Source organism: Phaseolus vulgaris, chromosome 3, assembly GCF_000499845.2.
Source record: "Phaseolus vulgaris cultivar G19833 chromosome 3, P. vulgaris v2.0, whole genome shotgun sequence".
Taxonomy (NCBI): Eukaryota; Viridiplantae; Streptophyta; class Magnoliopsida; order Fabales; family Fabaceae; genus Phaseolus; species Phaseolus vulgaris.
In genome coordinates, this window is record NC_023757.2 from 29,233,242 (window position 1) to 29,252,693 (window position 19,452).

The 19,452-nt window shown below is 36.9% G+C and overlaps 1 protein-coding gene across 1 annotated transcript; it reads right to left on the bottom strand.

The window, feature by feature from the left end:
• Positions 1-5,230: 5,230 nt before the first annotated feature.
• LOC137805518 (uncharacterized) lies at positions 5,231-6,778 on the bottom strand. The gene has a single exon (XM_068605459.1). The coding sequence runs from the start codon at positions 6,776-6,778 to the stop codon at positions 5,231-5,233; it is 1,548 nt and encodes a 515-aa protein (XP_068461560.1).
• Positions 6,779-19,452: the final 12,674 nt, after the last annotated feature.

Consider the following 19,452-nt stretch of genomic DNA (forward strand, 5'->3'; position numbering starts at 1 on the left):
AGATTGAGTAAATAATTCTGATGCCGAACGTGGCATAAATAATTATGATTACGTTGAGGTAATAATATAATTCTGATGCCGAACGAGGCATAAATAAGTGAATAATTCTGATGCCGAACGAGGCATAAATAAATGAATAATTCTGATGCCAAACGTGGCATAAAAAAGTCTGATTACGTTAAGGTAATAATTCAGATGCCGAACGAGGCATAAGATTGAGTAAATAATTCGGATGCCGAACGTGGCATAATAATTCTGATTACGTTAAGGTAATAATATAATTCTGATGCCGAACGAGGCATAAATAAGTGAATAATTCTGATGCCGAACGAGGCATAAATAAATGAATAATTCTGATGCCGAACGTGGCATAAAAAAGTCTGATTACGTTAAGGTAATAATTCAGATGCCGAACGAGGCATAAGATTGAGTAAATAATTCGGATGCCGAACGTGGCATAATAATTCTGATTACGTTAAGGTAATAATTCAGATGTCGAACGAGGCATAAGATTGAGTAAATAATTCTGATGCCGAACGTGGCATAAATAATTCTGATTACGTTGAGGTAATAATATAATTCTGATGCCGAACGAGGCATAAATAAGTGAATAATTCTGATGCCGAACGAGGCATAAATAAATGAATAATTCTGATGCCGAACGTGGCATAAAAAAGTCTGATTACGTTAAGGTAATAATTCAGATGTCGAACGAGGCATAAGATTGAGTAAATAATTCTGATGCCTAACGTGGCATAAATAATTATGATTACGTTGAGGTAATAATATAATTCTGATGCCGAACGAGGCATAAATAAGTGAATAATTCTGATGCCGAACGAGGCATAAATAAATGAATAATTCTGATGCCGAACGTGGCATAAAAAAGTCTGATTACGTTAAGGTAATAATTCAGATGCCGAACGAGGCATAAGATTGAGTAAATAATTCGGATGCCGAACGTGGCATAATAATTCTGATTACGTTAAGGTAATAATTCAGATGTCGAACGAGGCATAAGATTGAGTAAATAATTCTGATGCCGAACGTGGCATAAATAATTCTGATTACGTTGAGGTAATAATATAATTCTGATGCCGAACGAGGCATAAATAAGTGAATAATTCTGATGCCGAACGAGGCATAAATAAATGAATAATTCTGATGCCGAACGTGGCATAAAAAAGTCTGATTACGTTAAGGTAATAATTCAGATGCCGAACGAGGTATGAATTGAGTAAAGGACTAGGAGATTTGGACTTTAATTTAGTGCCTCGTTAAAACCTTCCCAGTCGTAAACCCTCCTTAGGGAAAAACCGACTGAGCGAGGAAAGAGTGCACTTTTATTATTAAAGTTCAACTGTAATAAAATTTGAGATGTGTGGCATTCCACGTTCTCGGTATTTCCTTCCCAGATAAATATTCTAAATAATAGGCTCCACCGGCTGCCGTATCAGCTATGCGGAAAGGTCCTTCCCAATTGCTGGAGAACTTGCCTCCTTCCTTCCGTGCGCTGCTCCGCATTCGCCATACTAAGTCGCCTTTGTGGAACAATCTTGGTTTAACTTTGGAGTTGTATCGTCTGGCCGCCCGAATTTTGCATGCTTCTTCTCTAATTCTACACTTGTCCCGGAATTCGTTGATGAGATCGAGACCGACCGAGAGGCTTTCCTTGTTTAGATCAAGATCAAGGGTTTGCCGGCGGAGAGAGGGTTCGCCAATCTCGACGGGGATCATAGCTTCGGTGCCATACGTTAGGCTGTACGGCGTTTCTTGTGTAGTCGTCTGAGGAGTACAGCGATATGCCCATAATACTTCTAAGAGTTCTTCAGTCCAGTTGCCCTTTGCTGGGCCGAGACGTTTCTTCAGTTCGTTCAAAATAACTTTGTTTCCAGCTTCTGCCTGTCCGTTTGTTTGCGGATGTTCGACTGAACTAGCGATGTGTTTGATGTGGAGCTTCTCGTAAAATTCAGCTAACGTTCGGTCGGTGAATTGCCGACCGTTATCGGTGATGATGATTTGTGGAAGCCCGAAGCGGCAAACGATATTTTTCCATACGAAATTTTGAACATTGCGGGCGGTGATTGCAGTCAGGGGCTCGGCTTCGATCCACTTGGTGAAGTAATCAATGCCGACTAGTAAGAATTTACACTGGCCTTTACCGGGGGCGAAAGGACCAATGATGTCCATACCCCATTGGACGAACGGCCAAGGTGATAACATAAAATGGAGTTCCTCAGGCTTTTGATGGGACAAAGTGCCAAACTCTTGGCATTTAAGACATTTTTGTACGAAATTGGTGCAGTCACCCTGGACGGTCGGCCAGTAGTATCCAGCCCGGAATACTTTGGCAGCCATTGTCCGTGCGCCGGAGTGAGTTCCGCAAGTTCCTTCGTGCAACTCTTGGATGACATAGGAAGCTTGGTCTGGTGTCAAGCATTTAAGGAGTGGTTGGGTATAACCTCGGCGATAAAGGTCGTCGCCGATTAAGACAAAACGGGCGGCCTGCAGCTTCATGGTTTTTTCGCCGAGAGGACTACATGTGCCGTCGAGTAAATATTGCTTGATTGGGGTAATCCAAGTAGATTCCGTGTCGGTCGTCAGGCATTCCTGTAGGTCGATGCTTGGGCGTGCAAGCGTAACATGGATGACCGACCGATGCATTCCTTTACACTTCGTGGTTGCTAACCGGGACAAGGCGTCCGCGCGGGTATTGTGATCGCGTCGAACGTGCTGCATAGAAATTTCAGAAAAGGTGCTCATCGACTGTTTGACTAAGTGATAGTATCGCTGTAAAAAGCTTTCTCGGACTTCATATTCGTCGTTAAGCTGACCGATGACAAGCCGGGAATCACTTTTGCAAATTAACTTAGTGATTTCTAATTCTTGAGCGAGACGTAGACCGGCTAATATGGCTTCATATTCGGCCTGATTGTTTGAAGCTTTGAAGTCGAATTTGAGGGCTTGCTCGATGACAATCTCGCCGGGGCCTTCCAAAACAACTCCAGCGCCGCACGACCTCTCGTTCGAGGAGCCATCAACATATAAGATCCATGATGAATGTTCGGTCTCGGCTGAAGAAGTAGTGAGTTCAGCTGCGAAGTCGGCGAGAGCTTGCGACTTGATCGCTCCGCGTGGTTGGTACTGAATATGGAATTCGGATAGTTCGATCGTCCAACCGATCATTCGTCCGGCTAAATCTGGTTTAGTGAGGATCTTTACAATAGGGTAATTTGTCCGAACAATAATCCGATGATTCTGAAAATACATACGCATTCGTCGGGCGGTAATGATGAGGGCCATGGCTACCTTTTCGATCGTCTGGTATCGGATTTCGGCGCCATGAAGGGCGCGGCTGACGAAGTAAACCGGCCGTTCTTCAAAATTAATTTCTTGCACTAAGACTGAGTTGACGGCTTCGTGTGAAACGGCGAGGTAGACTATGATGGGTTCTCGTGCGTCCGGTTTCTGGATGACCGGCGGGGTTGATAAAAAAGTTTTCAAATCGAGGAAAATTTCCTCACATTCGGTCGACCACTCGAAGCGGAATGCTTTTTTCAGTAGTCGGACGATTGGCCGCGTTCGTTCGGCGAGTTTAGGAACAAATCTGGATAGTGCGGTGAGTCGGCCGATAAGTCTCTGAATTTCCTGAATGGAGTTGGGACTTCGCATTTCGGAGATAGCTTTGCACTTCTCGGGGTTAGCTTCTATGCCTCTATGAGTTAGCATAAAACCTAAGAACTTCCCCCCTTCGACGCCGAACGCACACTTGTCCGGATTGAGTCGCATCTGGTGTTGGCGGAGGGCCTGAAAAACTTCTTTTAGGTCGGCAATATGTTGTTTGCATGAGTCGGACTTGACGACGATGTCATCGACATAGACTTCAACATTCCTACCAATCATGTCGTGGAATACGTGGTCCATTAGTCTTTGATAAGTGGCTCCGGCATTTTTGAGTCCGAAGGGCATTACTTCATAGTAGAAATTGCCGGAATCAGTCATGAAGGCCGTCTTCTTCCGGTCGGCCGGGTGCATTTGGATTTGATTATAGCCAGAGTAGGCATCAAGGAAGCTGAGGATGTGATGCCCGGCTGCACCGTCGACGAGACGATCAATGGTAGGCAGAGGATACGAGTCTTTTGGGCAAGCTTTATTGAGGTCTGTGTAGTCAACACACATACGCCATTTTCCGTTCGCTTTCTTCACCATAACCACGTTGGCTAGCCATGTGGTGTAATGGGCCTTCCGAATGAATCCAGGCTGTAACAATTTGTCGGCTTCCTCACGTGCGGCTTGACGTCGTTCCTCGCCTATATGTCTTTTCTTTTGAGCTATTGGTTTAGCTTCGCTATACAGTGATAATCGGTGAGTGATAACCTGTGGGTCTACGCCAGGCATATCAGCGGCTGTCCAGGCGAAAAGATCGGAATTTTTAACAAGTGTCGTCCCGACGGCCATTCGGTCGTCCGGTTTCAGCGAAGTACCGATGTGCGTAGTGTGGCGATCATCGCAAAGCGGGAATGGATGCAAGTCTTCTCCTGCTTCCATACGGGGATCGTCCATGCGAGGGTCGAGGTCAACAAGGGCTATCATTTGACGACGGGACATGTGTCGTCCGGAACGCCGTGTGGGGGAACGTCCTCGTTTTTGCGGGACTCGGTCGTCCGTATTGGTTGTATAGAGTCGTCGAGTTGGCTCACTTTTCAAACTTGCTACATAGCATTCCCTAGCGGTTTTTTGATCGACATGGATGGTTGCAATGTCGTTGTTAGCCGAGGGGAATTTCATGGCTAAGTGTGGAGTGGACACAATGGCTTTTAATCTGTTAATGGACGGACGACCGAGCAAGATGTTGTAGGAAGTTTGTGCGTTAACCAGGAGGTATCGTACGTTTATTGTTTTATGGGGGCCGTCTTCCTCACCAAAGGTTGTGTACAAGTCTATGTACCCCTTAGTATCGACCCGTTCACCTGAGAACCCTACAATTTGTTCGTTATAGGGCTGAATATGTGCTTCTGGGATGCGCATTTTCTTGAAAATGTCCCAATACAGTATGTCGACCGAGCTACCCTGATCTACCAAAGTCTTGGCAATTGCGAACTTGTCAATTTCTACAGTGATGACCATGGGGTCGTCCTGGGCTGGATCTATGGCTGTAAAGTCTTCGTCAGTGAAAGTAATCGGAGGTATATGTGGACGCCTCCTCGTGGTAGCATGAGCGGACTGGATGTCACGAAGATGTTTCTTTCGGGCGGAAGGAGGCAAGTTCTCCAGCTATATAATTTGTTTCGTGGTTCGGTTCGCCCAAGTTAACGGGTCCAGCAATCATGTTGATGACTTCGCGGATTCGTTGGCGAGGTCGGGCGTTTCGGTCGGGACTTGTGCTACGGGGGCGTGTACGCCGAACGGGGCTTTCGCTGCGTTTTCGCGAAGTCTGGCTACGGTCAGTGTGGCGTTTGTAATCGTTACGGTACGACCGGTCGACACCACGGGAAGGACGGTCAGTATTCCGTGGTGGGGATCTTGAACTCCTTGTCCTCTTGACGAACTGCCGTAAATGGCCAGCTTGGATGAGTTCTTCAATTTTATCCTTCAAAGCTTGACATCCTTCGGTCGTGTGACCGAAATTCTGATGGTATTGACAACGCTTAGCAGTATCTGCATTCGGTGGTGTTTGATACTGCTTCAATGTCGGGATTAGGTCCGTTTGTAGTGCTTCATCTAGGGCTCGTCCCCTCGGCACAGTTAAAGGGGTGTAACTGTTAAACCTGGGGATTCGGCCTCCCCTATTCCGGTCGGACCTTGGAGTGGTTCGGACAGTTCGTTCGATCGCGACTTCTCTTTCTTTGCTCGGGGTTTGGTCTTTGAGGACTCCGGATCCGACGGTTTTGAACCGTTGGTGGTAATCAATGTGTTCCTCGATTTGCATGAATTTGGTTGCTCGAGTTCGAAGGTCTTCCATGTCTTGAGGCGGCTTCTTGATGAGACTTTCAGTAAAACGGCTCGGCCGGATGACCGAGACCAAATGGTGCAATGCAACCTCTTGTTTAAGCCCTCGGATGTTCATGCATGCTTTGTTGAACCTATCTAGAAAGGTTCTAAGAGATTCACCTTTTTCTTGTTGTACCGCTAGGAGAGACATGGAGGACATGTGATGCGGTCGGCTAGTGGCATATTGAGTGGAGAATTTTGCGGCTAGGGTGTCAAAATCGTTAATGGAGTTTGGAGGCAGCTCTGTGAACCAGGTAAGAGGTTCTCCCTGGAGCGACGTGGGAAATACTTTACACCACACATTGTTATCTGTGGTATACAAAGTCATTTGCGTCTTGTAGACATTTAAGTGTTCGTCCGGGTCGGTCGAGCCGTCATAGAGTTTAATGACGAGGCCTCTCCATTTGTCAGGAAGTGGAGTGGTGATAATTTCGTCTGTAAAAGGATGACCCCTTTTCCTTGACTTTCTTTCGACTGTTTCAGCTCTGGAAGCAGGATTGGTATTGGCAGGTGTAGGTATGCGAGAGGCGGTTCGGTCGGCCATATGGGATTGGCCTTCTCGTTCGGGATTATCGACCTGTTGTTGGAGTCGTGCATTCTGCTCTCTTAATAAGGCGATTTCTTCTTCTTGGCGGCGTCTATCTTCTTCTTGGAGGCGTCTATCTTCTTCATGTTGACGATGGTCTTCCATCCCCTTTTGTCGCAGTTCCTCCATCTGAGCTTGGAGGATTTGAATCATAGTCATCTGTTCTGCCATAGCGTCGTTGTTGTTTCTTGTCGCAACCATTATAGCTTCAAAAATTGAAGATTTGCCTCGGCCCCACGGTGGGCGCCAATTGTACCTGAGTGGAGAGATGGGGCCCAGGCACGGTCGGTTGACGTGGTGTAATTGCTGACGTGTTGATCTTCTTCTCCTCTGGTCGATTGTCCTTTCTTGTTGTCTCCTTTGGTCGGTCGTCCCTTCGTGCTATCAACTTCGGTCGGGCGGGGGAGGGTACCTGCGAAGGCACTCCGACGCTCAAGTAAGTATGAGATTCTAAGCGCAGTTTCGTAAGTGAATGAAAACGTACCTTTCTCTGGCTTGAGCACAGTATTTATAGGATTGCCTAATGGGCTTTCTATCCCTTGGGCTCAGGGTGGTTATGGATATGTCTTGTCAGTCGTGCTCCGGAATACCCGGGGAACATATCTTCTCTAAACGCATATTCCTTATTCTTCGGAGGTGTATCTTAACCACCTTAGCTTGTCACATAAATGCCCTTACATTTATTGTGTACACGGCCGGTCGGCCACGTGCGTTCGTTTCCATTTAGTGTATAAGGCCGGTCGGCCACGTGCGTTCGTCCGGTGCCTACCAGTACAGATTCTTTATTTCATAAGATAGGATATTGTGAAAAATATTTACCCAGATTAATAAATAATTATATAAATAGCACAATTTACTCTAACAATTCATAACTCGGTTCCATTCTTAACTTGATTTTATAGTTTTATTTATTCATTTAAAAATAAAGAAAAAACAATTTTAAAACTTTAAATCGAAAAATATTATCTTAAAAAATAAATATTATAAATAAAATTGTATAAAAATATGTATTTAAAAAATAAAAATTTAGAAAGGTAATTGTATTGAGGAATAATATTTTAGAAAAATAAATATATTAAAAAATATAAATTTAGTAAACTAATTATATTAAGAAATAATTATTTAAAAATAATATACGTTTAATAATAATTATTTAGAGAAGTAATTATTTTAAGAACTAATTAATTAGAAAATAAAAAAAAATGTGAAAATTTAATTTGTTAAAAAAATATAAGTGATTGTTTAGTTTTGTATTGAATTAAAAAACATAATATTAATAGCTATTTATTTACAAATAAAATACATATTAAGTAAATGTAAAAATGTTAAAACAAATCCTATACTAAAAAATATTCTAGTCAGTTTTCAATATTACATTTACAAATATTTGTTGTTACAAATCAATAATTTTAATATTGTTACAAATTTCTACTTAGTTTTTAAAATTCCTTTCCTTTTTTTCTATGATTTTTTCAAACTAAAAGTTCAAATATATCGTTTTCTAAATTATTATATCCTATATAATTATTTTTATAATTGTACCCGGGACTAGACCAATCACATTACCTATAAATAAGCATGTCCTAGGTAATAAATAAGCATGTCCTACCACTGAAGGAAGAAACATTAACCACTAGACCAGATAAGTTCTTTGGTCATATTATCATTTTTATTATATTTATTATTATTAATATAATTTATACTTATTAATATAATTATTATTAATAATAATAAAAAAATAAATTATATTCATATTATTAACATTTATTAATATTATTCATATTATTAATATTATTCATATTATTAATATTATTACTAATATTATTATTATTATTATTATTATTATTATTATTATTATTAATATTATTAATATTATTAATATTGTTATTAATATTATTAATATTTTTAATATTATTAATATTATTAATATTTTTAATATTATTAATATTATTATTAATAATATTAATATTATTATTAATATTATTAATATTATTATTAATATTAATATTATTAATATTATTATTATTATTATTATTATTAATATTATTATAAACCCTAAACCCTAAACCAAAACTGTGGTTTTAACCATGGTCAACACCCTAGGCAACCCCTCTCCCTTGTCATTTCTACCCTTCACCCATCTTGCCCACCAAGGCACCCCTTCCTATCAATAGGATGTCTTGTCGCATGTATTTTCAACATTGAAATTTTAAGTAAAGAAACTCTGCTTGGGTAAATTGAGAGTTTGAGTACTCCGTTTTATCTGGGTCTTATCTTGGGTGGGCAGTATCCTAAGTGGCGACTCTGGGTCTTATCTTGAGTGAATGACATCTCAAGTGGCGGCTCTTGCATCACTCATCTTAGAGTCCCTCTGCTCCAAGTGGAGTGAATTCTCTTTCTAATCCATAAATTATTTTCATCCCTTCATCTTTTCCTTCTTTATTTGCGCCATTATCCATTTCCATTTCATGTTCCTTCCATTAGGTCATTCTTTATCATTTTAGTCTTGTTTCGTTTCCTCTTTTATGTTCTCTTCAATTCCGCACCTTTACATCATAGGCACCATAGTATTGTATTTTTCTCTTTGCCCTTGTGAAGTGGACCTTCACACTTACTTAACCACTTGATTAAGTTCGTGTCCAGTGGGGATCTTCTTAGGGTTCTCACCTTTAAATTGCTAAACTCCAAAATCTAAACAAAAGCGAAACCTTTAAAATGTGCAATCTAAAATAAACTCACATCATGTGGTAATCAGAGCATGGTTCTAATTGTGCTTATCTTTTTTGAGTTGATTTCTGCCTTTAATTTTTCAGCATATTTCAATTCTTGTTTTTACCTTCACGCAATTAATTTCCGCTTTACAATTCAGCACCTTTCTTTTCCGCCTTAAATTCCTGTCATTTACAATTCCGCTTTTTATTCATTAAGCACCTGAAATTCTGCTTTTGAATTTTTTTGTGTCAATTTTTTTTCCTTACCTTATTTGCTTGAGTCTTATGTTCTTAGTGTTCTAGGAGTCTTTAAATCCTTTCCACTTATTTTGCTTTTAATTGTGAAGAACTAAAAGGAGTTAGAAATTTGTTTGAGTAGAAGTTAATTTAGTTCCAAACAAAGAATTCAAGTGATCATATAAATTGAATCCCAATCTATTTGTGAAAATTGAAAGTGAATTAAAATATGCATGCCAATATAATAGAAATTTTGAATCCATAAAACAAAAGCAAAGACAAAAAAAAAAGTTAGTGCAATTCACTTTTCAAATTCAAAATTATTAAAAGAGGATTCCTTTTACGTGACAAATTGTTTTCATATTTGTGGAATTTTTCCTTCTTGATTTTACAATTTCTAAGAAAATTCAAACTTCATAGTTAAAAGTTTAAGTAAGTTTCTTTGAGTCTTCATTCTTGCTTTTCTTGTTTGTCTTCTTAAAGTTGTCATTATCTTAATTCCAATTTGGTTTAGCTTTCTTTCTTTTAAGCTTTTCTTGCTTGTCTTTCAAATCTTTCTTAAGTTTTGTTGTGGGGATCTTTGGTGAGCAAGTGTAAGAGCTTTGTCATCTTTCACTTGAAGTATTGCTACCAAGTGTAGACCTTTTGGAGTGTGAATCTTTCTTGAGTGATACACATGAGTGAAGTTTTAAATTAAAATTTTCACTAATTGTTTGTTTCCTTGTGCAAAATCATGGCTCAGGCTGGTGGAGGGACAATATTGGGTGCAGGAGTAGAGGCACATGGCTCAGCAGGAGGTGTAGTATCAGAAAAAAAAATCAAAATCAGAATTATATGTGTTAGAAATAGGGAGAAATAAAGTGTTAAGGTCCCTAGGCAAGTCACTCTCCAATTTATATGGAAAGTGGTTTTCATGAAAGATTACATGTCTTGATATCTCTATGCTATGAAACTTTAAATTTAAGATAATATAACCTTTTGTATTTTGCGGGAAGCCAAGAAAAATACCTTTGATAGATCTATCATCTAATTTTTTCCTATGTGCAGTAATGGTACTAGCATAACAGAGACAACCAAACACTTTTAAAAAGGAAATGTCATACGGTTTTCCAAACAACTTTTCATGAGGAGTGATGTTATTAAGTAATGGAGTAGGAATAGCATTTATTAAGAAAACAACATGATTTACAACAAATTCCCAAAAAATAGGAGGAAGATTTGCTTGAAAAAGTAAAGCCCAGGTTACATTTAGTATGTGTTAATGTTTACGTTCTACAATGCCATTTTGTTGTGGTGTTTCAACACAAGATTTTTTATGTATAATTTCCTTTGAAGCATAAAAATTTGACATAACAAACTCAACATCATTGTCAGTACGAATCGTTTTGATATTAGTTTTGAAATGATTTTGAACGAAAACAGTGAAGTTAATGATGTGCTGACGCACTTCGGATTTGTTATGCAGCAGAATAACCCAAATATAACGCGAGTAATCATCAACAATAGTCAAGAAATAACGAAAACCTTGCATAGAAATTATGGAACATGGTCCCCAAATATCAAAGTGTAAAAGATAAAAAAAATAGCAGAGGTAACAATATTACTTAAAGTGAAAGAAAGTTTTCTATGTTTTGCACGACTACAAGTGTCACATACATGATGAGTATCAACAATAATAAAAGAGTATTATTTGCTTAAGACATGTAATCTTTCAAGTGAAGGGTGTCCTAGTCTATAATGCCACAGTGTTTTGTCCGTGATATTACAATTAATAAAAGGAGCAAAACAATGCGGTTTAGAACGGCTAGAAACAGGCAAGGTAGTGACAAGGTACAAGCCAACAATGGCTTTAACTATACCAATCCTCTATTAGGTGAGATTGTTCTGTATAATGTAATGGGTTGAAGTGAAAGTTAAAGTGCATTTAAGTTGATGTGTGAGTTTAGAAACCAATATTAAGTTTAATTGAAAATGAGGCACATATAACAAATCAGACAAATAAAAATTATCAGAAAAACGTACTAAACCAAAATATGTGGCATAAACAGTTTGGTCATTTAGAAGACTAATTAAGACAGGTTTAATTTTAGTATAAGTAGTAAAAACGTTCAAATTGTGGCAAACATCCGTGGCACCAAAATCAATAATCCAAGATTCTTTTATAGCAGATAGTGAAGAGAGAAACTTACCTGTTGAAGAATGCTCAGTATTAGGGATTTCATCCGCAGAGAAGCGCAACAGAGCTCTTCATTCGAAGAGCTCTGATACCATATTACAGTCAATGAGGATGAATATTCTTTGTCTGATGTGGTGCATCAAATGGAGCGCACGTAATTACAATGGAGAAAGGGAGGTTCTGATGAACCCTAATTGCAAATGAAAAAGAGACAATGACTTAAACATAAAAGAGAGAAAAGCAGAGAAAAGAAAATACAAAAGAAATTCTTATTTACTTGTGTATTAGAAAGTAAAATACATGGTGTATATATAAGAAAAATACTAATACTTAGCTGAGACAGAAAAGGAAAGTTGGGCCAAACAAACAAAGCCCAGTAACTTAAAACAGAAAAACTAAATATGTTAACAATTTCGACAATAGAATGTGTCATCTTCAAATAGACAACTTGGCATATCATCCTTTAATGTGTATGATGACGAGTCCCTATTAATAATAAGATTTCTGAAGCCATCGTAAACAATAAATTAGAGTTTTAAGGCAAATGGGACATAAATGTGAATATCAAGTAATGAATTAAAAGCATAAAATGATAAAAAAAAATATAATTTACAACACTTTTGTGAGCCTTAGAAGATTCACACATGCATAAATTTTAGTAGTTTTATGGATCTTCTGGAAAGGATCTAAGTGATATTTGTCTTTTTGTTTAAGATATAAAGTAAATGGAATAAAAATAAAATTAAAGTATATTAAATACCAATCTTTTTTAATGTTATGATGCAAGGTTTAATTCTCTTATATGCAATGAACCATAAATTATGTGATGGACATTAATCTTTTCTCGTCTTATCAATCTTGGTTCTTGTCATTCTATCGAAAATCCAAGCCTCCAAATCAACATTGTTATGCATAACATTGCATAATAACATTTTGATAAATCTTTAAATGTTTTATTTTCATATATATTATCCAAATTCGTGTCTCGTTCTTTCTATTAAAAATATTCGACATTATTAATATATATAAAAAAATTGTTAGGTAATCATAAACCACATATTCCTTATCCGCGTTCCCCAGATTGTACACCATATCATGTAATCAGAGTCAAATAGTGGAAGAGGTAGTCATGTGGGAAGGGGACGTCTGGCGATGGAACTTAAGATGGAGGCGGGCCAGGTTCGAGTGGCAGTCGGTGATGGAAACAGACCTAGTCTCATATATTTCTAGGGTTCTTATTACACGACAGGAGCAAGACACTCGGGTATGGGGGATCAATGATAAGGGGTGTTTCTCAGTGAAATCAGCTTATGCGAGCATAAGAGGAGATGGCACCTGCAATACTGTTTTAGACCTCCTTTGGAAGGCCAAGGCTTTTCCCTCTGTTCTGACCACTGCGTGGAGGTCCTTACTGGATAGACTACCAACTAGAGAATGCCTGAGTAGGAGGGGGGTGACGATGGAATCCACTTTATGCGAGTTTTGCCATTCTAAAATTGAAACCAGCCATCACTTATTTTTGGAGTGTGAAGTGGTAGTGCGTGTTTGGGACTTATGTCATAGATGGCTAGGCATCCTTTCTGTTCAACACAATGTTCTGAGTAATCACTTTGAAAATTTCACTTTGATTCAGGCCAGTAACAAACAAGACTTGATTTGGAAAGGTATCTGGACTGCTATAGTACGTAGTGTATAGGAACATAGGAACTTGGTCGCGTTCAAGCAAGGAGTTGTAGATGCTGAAGAGATGTTACAGCAAGCTCAACTGAAATCATGGCTGTGGATGAAGCATAAGGTATGCAGGTTCAATTACTCTTTTGTGGATTGGGTTTTAAACCCAATCTTATGTATCAAGAGCTATAAGTAATGGACCTCCAAAGTAAAGTCCGGTCCAGGAAAGGCAGAAGGGTCCGTGGAAGATTGGAAGATCTGTAGGCATGCTAGCATTTGTGGTAAGATCGTTGGTTTGTAGGTGTTGTGTTCAATAGGTGCAAGCCAAGGCGCGACTGGGATGGATGGAGGCTATGGTTCTGTTTGCTCGGCGGAATGGCTAGGGCATGCTCGAAGAGATTGTTGCCTTGGCCTGGGGAGCTCTATTATAAACGGGGTATATGACTGTTACGTAACATGGTGCATGTATGGACTGGTATGGAGTAAGGATTGTAGGGGACGTCTGTGGTTGATCGAAGTTATGCAAAGGTCAACATGATCGCCGGTCGACGAAGCGGCGTTCTCCATACGTGTGTAATCGGTGGTCGCCGGTCGTTATACAAGGTTAACATGATCGCCGGTCGATGACACGGCGATCTCCATGCGTGTGGAGTCGGTGGTCGTCGAAGTTATGCAAAGGTCATCGCGGGTCGATGAAGCGGCGTTCTCCATATGTGTGTAGTCGGTGGTCACCGAAGTTATACAAGGTTAACATGATCGCCGGTCGATGAAACGGCGATCTCCATGCGTGCGTAGCTGGTGGTCGTCGAAATTATGCAAAGGTAAACATGACCTCCATGGTCGATGAAATGGCGATCTCCATGCGCTAGTCGGTGGTCGCCGAAGGCAAAGGTAAACATGATCACCGTGAGCGAGTAGTCGGTGGTCGGTGAAGTTGTGTATCATGGCCGTATTCGAAGAACGGAAGATCAGGTACTGAAAATCACCGAGGTAGACACATCGCCGGGTTTGTGCTGGTTCGATAAAGATGTCTGTTAACCTTAATAAGAGCAATGAGATGGGGATTTCCCGAGTGGATCCTCCTCGAGAGCAGGGTTTACTTAGGTCAAAGCATACATGGCAAGAAGCATTGGCGGCAGGCGATCTTGCTTGGGTATATTTTTGGGTATGTTTTTCTCACTTTAAGGTTGTTTTTTTCCAACCATAAAGGAGAGATATGAAGTACTTTTGTGGTTTCTGTATATGGGTTGGGATACCCCTGAAGTATCCCCTTTAATTTTATTTATTCATTGCTGATAAAAAAAAAATAAACCACATATTCCTCACACTTAAGTATAACCTTTTTACCTCTTTTGTATTATTCTTGACTACTCACAAATTCTCTTTTATATCTAGGAAATCTCCAAGTATGAGCTAAATAAGCCGATCACACTTATAAAACGACACACAATAAACAACAAATACAAATTTAAATAAATATAACCACTACAAGAAAATGATTAAATGGTAACAAATTTAGAAAAAAAAATTAGTTTCTATAGTAACTAATTTAGATACCATTTTATAAACTAAAAATTATTGGTTACTAAAATGGTATCTACCATTAATAAAAATTATAATATAATTAGATACTATATTTTTGGTAGTTAAAAAAAAAGTTTTTTTTATATAAACCATTTTTTTAGTCTCTTGTTAAAATGTAAAGGGAAACCATTTTTTTAGTCACTTTTAATCTATTTTAGAAACTAATTTTTGGTCTAAAAATAATAAAATTAGAAACTAATTTTTTAGTTTCTAATCATCATATAATTAGATACTTAAATTTTTAGTCACTATTATTTAAAATTAGATACTAATTTTGGACTAATTAAATTTTATAAAATTAATTATTAATTATTAATTTATAAAATTAATTATTAATTTATAAAATTAATTATTAATTTATAAAATTAATTATTAATTTATAAAATTAATTATTAATTATTAATTTATAAAATATTTTAAATTGATATGAATAAAATTACTAATTTATTAATTTTAGTATAATATTAAAATAATTAATATCAGTTTAAAAATTACATTTATAAAAATTATATTAAAATAAAATAATCTTTTAATTTTATTTAAATATAAAATTAAATTAATAATTAATATAAGTTTTATAAAATTAATTATTAAATTAATTTTTTTTATATTTGAGAAAATAGGCTGCAGGGGCTGTAGGGTTTGAATTTCAATCTTTTTCTTTTTCTTTAATATTTTCTACATTTTCTGTTCATCTTTCACTCTCACGGTAACGCACTCTGCAATTGGAACGGTACCTACGCAACGTACCCGCCCGCGACGGCAACGCATTGCACCCTACGACGGCAACGCACAACGACAGCATGTAACAGCAGCACACCTTGCGACGGTAACACGCTCAGCGAAAACGACGCTTCTCTGCTTTAAAGGAGGCTCTATTCTCGCTCTATTGTAAGTTTCAATTCATGCTCTATTCTCTCTGTATTTTTTAATTTTAAGGAGATATCAGATTTGATTTTGAATCTTTTATTTTCAATGTTTTTTCATTACAATGAACATATTCTTTATAGATTTTAGGAACCTGGCTAAACTTTGTTTCGTTGCATCAGAGTAGGATGTTTTTCCTTATCTCAAATTTAACAATTATATTCCAATGTGGAGTTTAAACATTTGATCTTCAATCCCGTAGACTCTTTGAATAGTTCTCCTACACATTTTTTTAATTATTACCATTTCAGAAATCCAAGACTTGGCAATTCTTTTTAATCTTCTCATCCAGTAATTGCGTAAATACTTAACTAACTATCTCAAGTGATAATTCTTTTAATCTATGTATAGATTCTTTATAAGATAATAGTGTTAGGTTTTTGGAATAGAGTGTTCCCTGTGTGGTATAAAATCAAAATCAATCCGTTAATTTATTCACAAAATTCTCCATCACTTAAATTTATGCATCTTGAACACATTAATAAGATATATTTTTATGAAATTGGCCTTGTAATCTTGCACACACTTTTTGATTCTATAAACAATACATATGATGTTTCTATTCCAATCTTTTTAGCCCTCTTAACCACTGTGTGGCTTTTGGTATTTCCCTGCGATGCTATATGCTGTATGATATTGGCTTTTGAGCTTTTAGAATATTAACAATGTTGTTTGTAGTCTGACATGCAAGTTTCTCCAAGGATCTTCAATACCCTCTTCCTTTGAGAAACAACACTTCAATATTGGAACAATTCAATTTCCAAAAGTATTGAAGTAAGCTCTTGGTCTAAAGTTGACGGAACAAATGTTTCTTCAACTTTTCAGAACAATTTTGATCATGTCTTGTTATGATAATATCACCAACATAAATTACTAGATAGAGATGTTATGTATATAAAAGATTGTAGGACTAGAATCAGAACAAGACATGCCAAATTTTTTAACATAGCTAAACCTTCAAACCAAGCATGAGGCAACCATAAAAAAAAAATGAAATTTAGTACAAGGCACATACGAGACACAAACTTTGGAGGAATGGAAGATATGCGAAATTTCAAATACAGTATATATCCCTACTGTCCAAATTTTCTGACACCGGGATAACCTCAAATTCCTGCGGCTTGATGACTAAATTTGATTTCTGAACTGTTTGTATGTTTTAAAAAATTGAAATTGTTGTGTGAGATTGTACTCCTTGAATGTGTAGGTTCAGTTTCGTGGAATGCATTATGTTGTGAAATTGATGTTTGTTGTTGTATGATTTGAAAAAGTTGTTAATAACCTACTACAATTTGTAATTTAAATGCATAGTTACATGGACGACTTCATGTGTAGGGAAAAGAAATTTCAGTACATATATTAAATTCCATTTGAAACATAATTTATTCTTTGAGAGTGAATACCCTTGTATCAGCTAGTCAGTCAATTTCTTGTGTTTTAATAAGTCCCCTTTTGTGCAATTTTTTTTTGAAAATTTTCAGTTGTACTTTCATTTTCATAGGGCACTACCATCAATGTTTCATATAGGATGTCTTTCTGCTTTCCACAAACTTAAATGACACTGGAAAAGGAAAATTTTCCATAATTGGATTAGATCTTAAATGTTTTTATGGTTTGAATATATGTCCAATTATACGTTATACTACAATTGCACATTATATTTCCAGACATTTTTTAAGTAATTTGGGGATGCATTGATCTATCCAGCTATTTCTTCTGTGATGTTGGTTTTATTGTTATGATTAAAAGAATTCTGCATAACCCTTATATATATATGTACTTTTCACTTCCTTTTTATTCATAGATTATCTATGGTAGAAATTGTGTCCGTTAGTCCCTGAAGAGTTAAAAAAATAGCAGATCTTTTGTTTCTTCGCTGCTATTACTAATTACAATGGACTTTTGTTGTTATCCAATTGAATGGGTAGAGTTCTGCAACTTAGACGTCTTTGTTGTCTTTCACTCTAAAATTTTGTTATTTTTCTGTTTGAAAGGAGTCTAAATGCAAGACCTCAACCACTTCCAACATGGGAGGTTTTCTCGAGATGTATTGTTGGTGCATGCAGAATTATCAGAGGAAAAGGTGACAAGTTTTTGGTTGGCCGACCTACTAACTCAGATAATAATACCTTTCAGAGTGTGACTATATAGGGTTTTTGACCATGATGGGGTTATTTTTTTTTTTTTTTTACCAAAATGGGGTCCGTTTAAAAAAAATTACAAATTTAGGCAAGTCGTGCCAATTTGGCACGACTTCATATGCATAAATTGTCCCAAATTGACACGACTCTGTCATGTCATACTGAAGTCGTGCCAAGTTGGCACGACTTCTGCCCTGTCATACTGAAGTTGTGCCAACTTGGCATGACTTCTGCCACGTCATATTTTTATTTTTATTTTATTGTTTATATATTGGGTAGTAAGTTATGTAATGTTAAAAATTAATTTGATACATAATTTTCTAAGAGTGTTAGTTTTAAGGAACAAAAAATTGGATAATCGTGTATGGATCATGTTTGACGGTAATGTAATACAATAACTTGTTTATTTGATTAATTAAAAAATGATGAAAATTGTTATTGAATTTGGAAATAAATAGATAAATGAAAATTTATTGTATTTGGAAAATAAATAGAGAATTATTGTTGCGAATTAGCAAAATAAATAGCTTGAGAAGTAATGATTATTAGCTGACTTGACCCATGTCGCCACTTATAGTCATTACTTCTCAAGCTATTTATTTTGCTAATTCACAACAATAACTCTCTATTTATTTTCCAAATACAATAAATTTTCATTTATCTATTTATTTCCAAATTCAATAACAATTTTCTTCATTTTTTAATTAATAAAATAATCAAGTTATTGTATTACATTATCGTCAAACATGATCCATACACGATTATCCAATTTTTTGTTCCTTAAAACTAACACTCTTAGAAAATTATGTATCAAATTAATTTTTAACATTACATAACTTACTACCCTATATAAACAATAAAATTAAAAAAAAAATTATGACGTGGCAGAAGTCGTGCCAAGTTGGCACGACTTCAGGATGACATGGCAGAGTCGTGTTTAATTGAGACGATTTGTGCATATGAAGTCGTGCCAAATTGGCACGACTTGCCTAAATTAGTAATTTTTTTTAAACGGACCCCATTTTGGTAAAAAGCAAAAAAATAACCCCATAATGGTAAAAAAACCGACTATATAAGTTTTATGCAGTCCAAATCTGAGAAGAAAAGGTGGAAAGATATAGTTAGAGATGTTTTAAAACTGCTTGCCCTTTGGATTTAAGAATCTGTTATTTTTCTTGATCAGGGATCATAATTTGGTGTTACCCCTAGTATCAATCTGTGCACATACAAGGTGTTACTCACTTGTGGGCATATATTTTTGTGTGTCCAGTTTTAATGAAACGCATCAGTATCTTGCCTAATACTATCACTACAAGAAAATGATGGATTTGCGTGGGCCAGAAACGGACGCAAAACTTGAAAAACGGACGCTTATGCGTCCGCTAAGCATCCCACGAAAAAACCCTGGAAGCAAATCGAAATTAACGT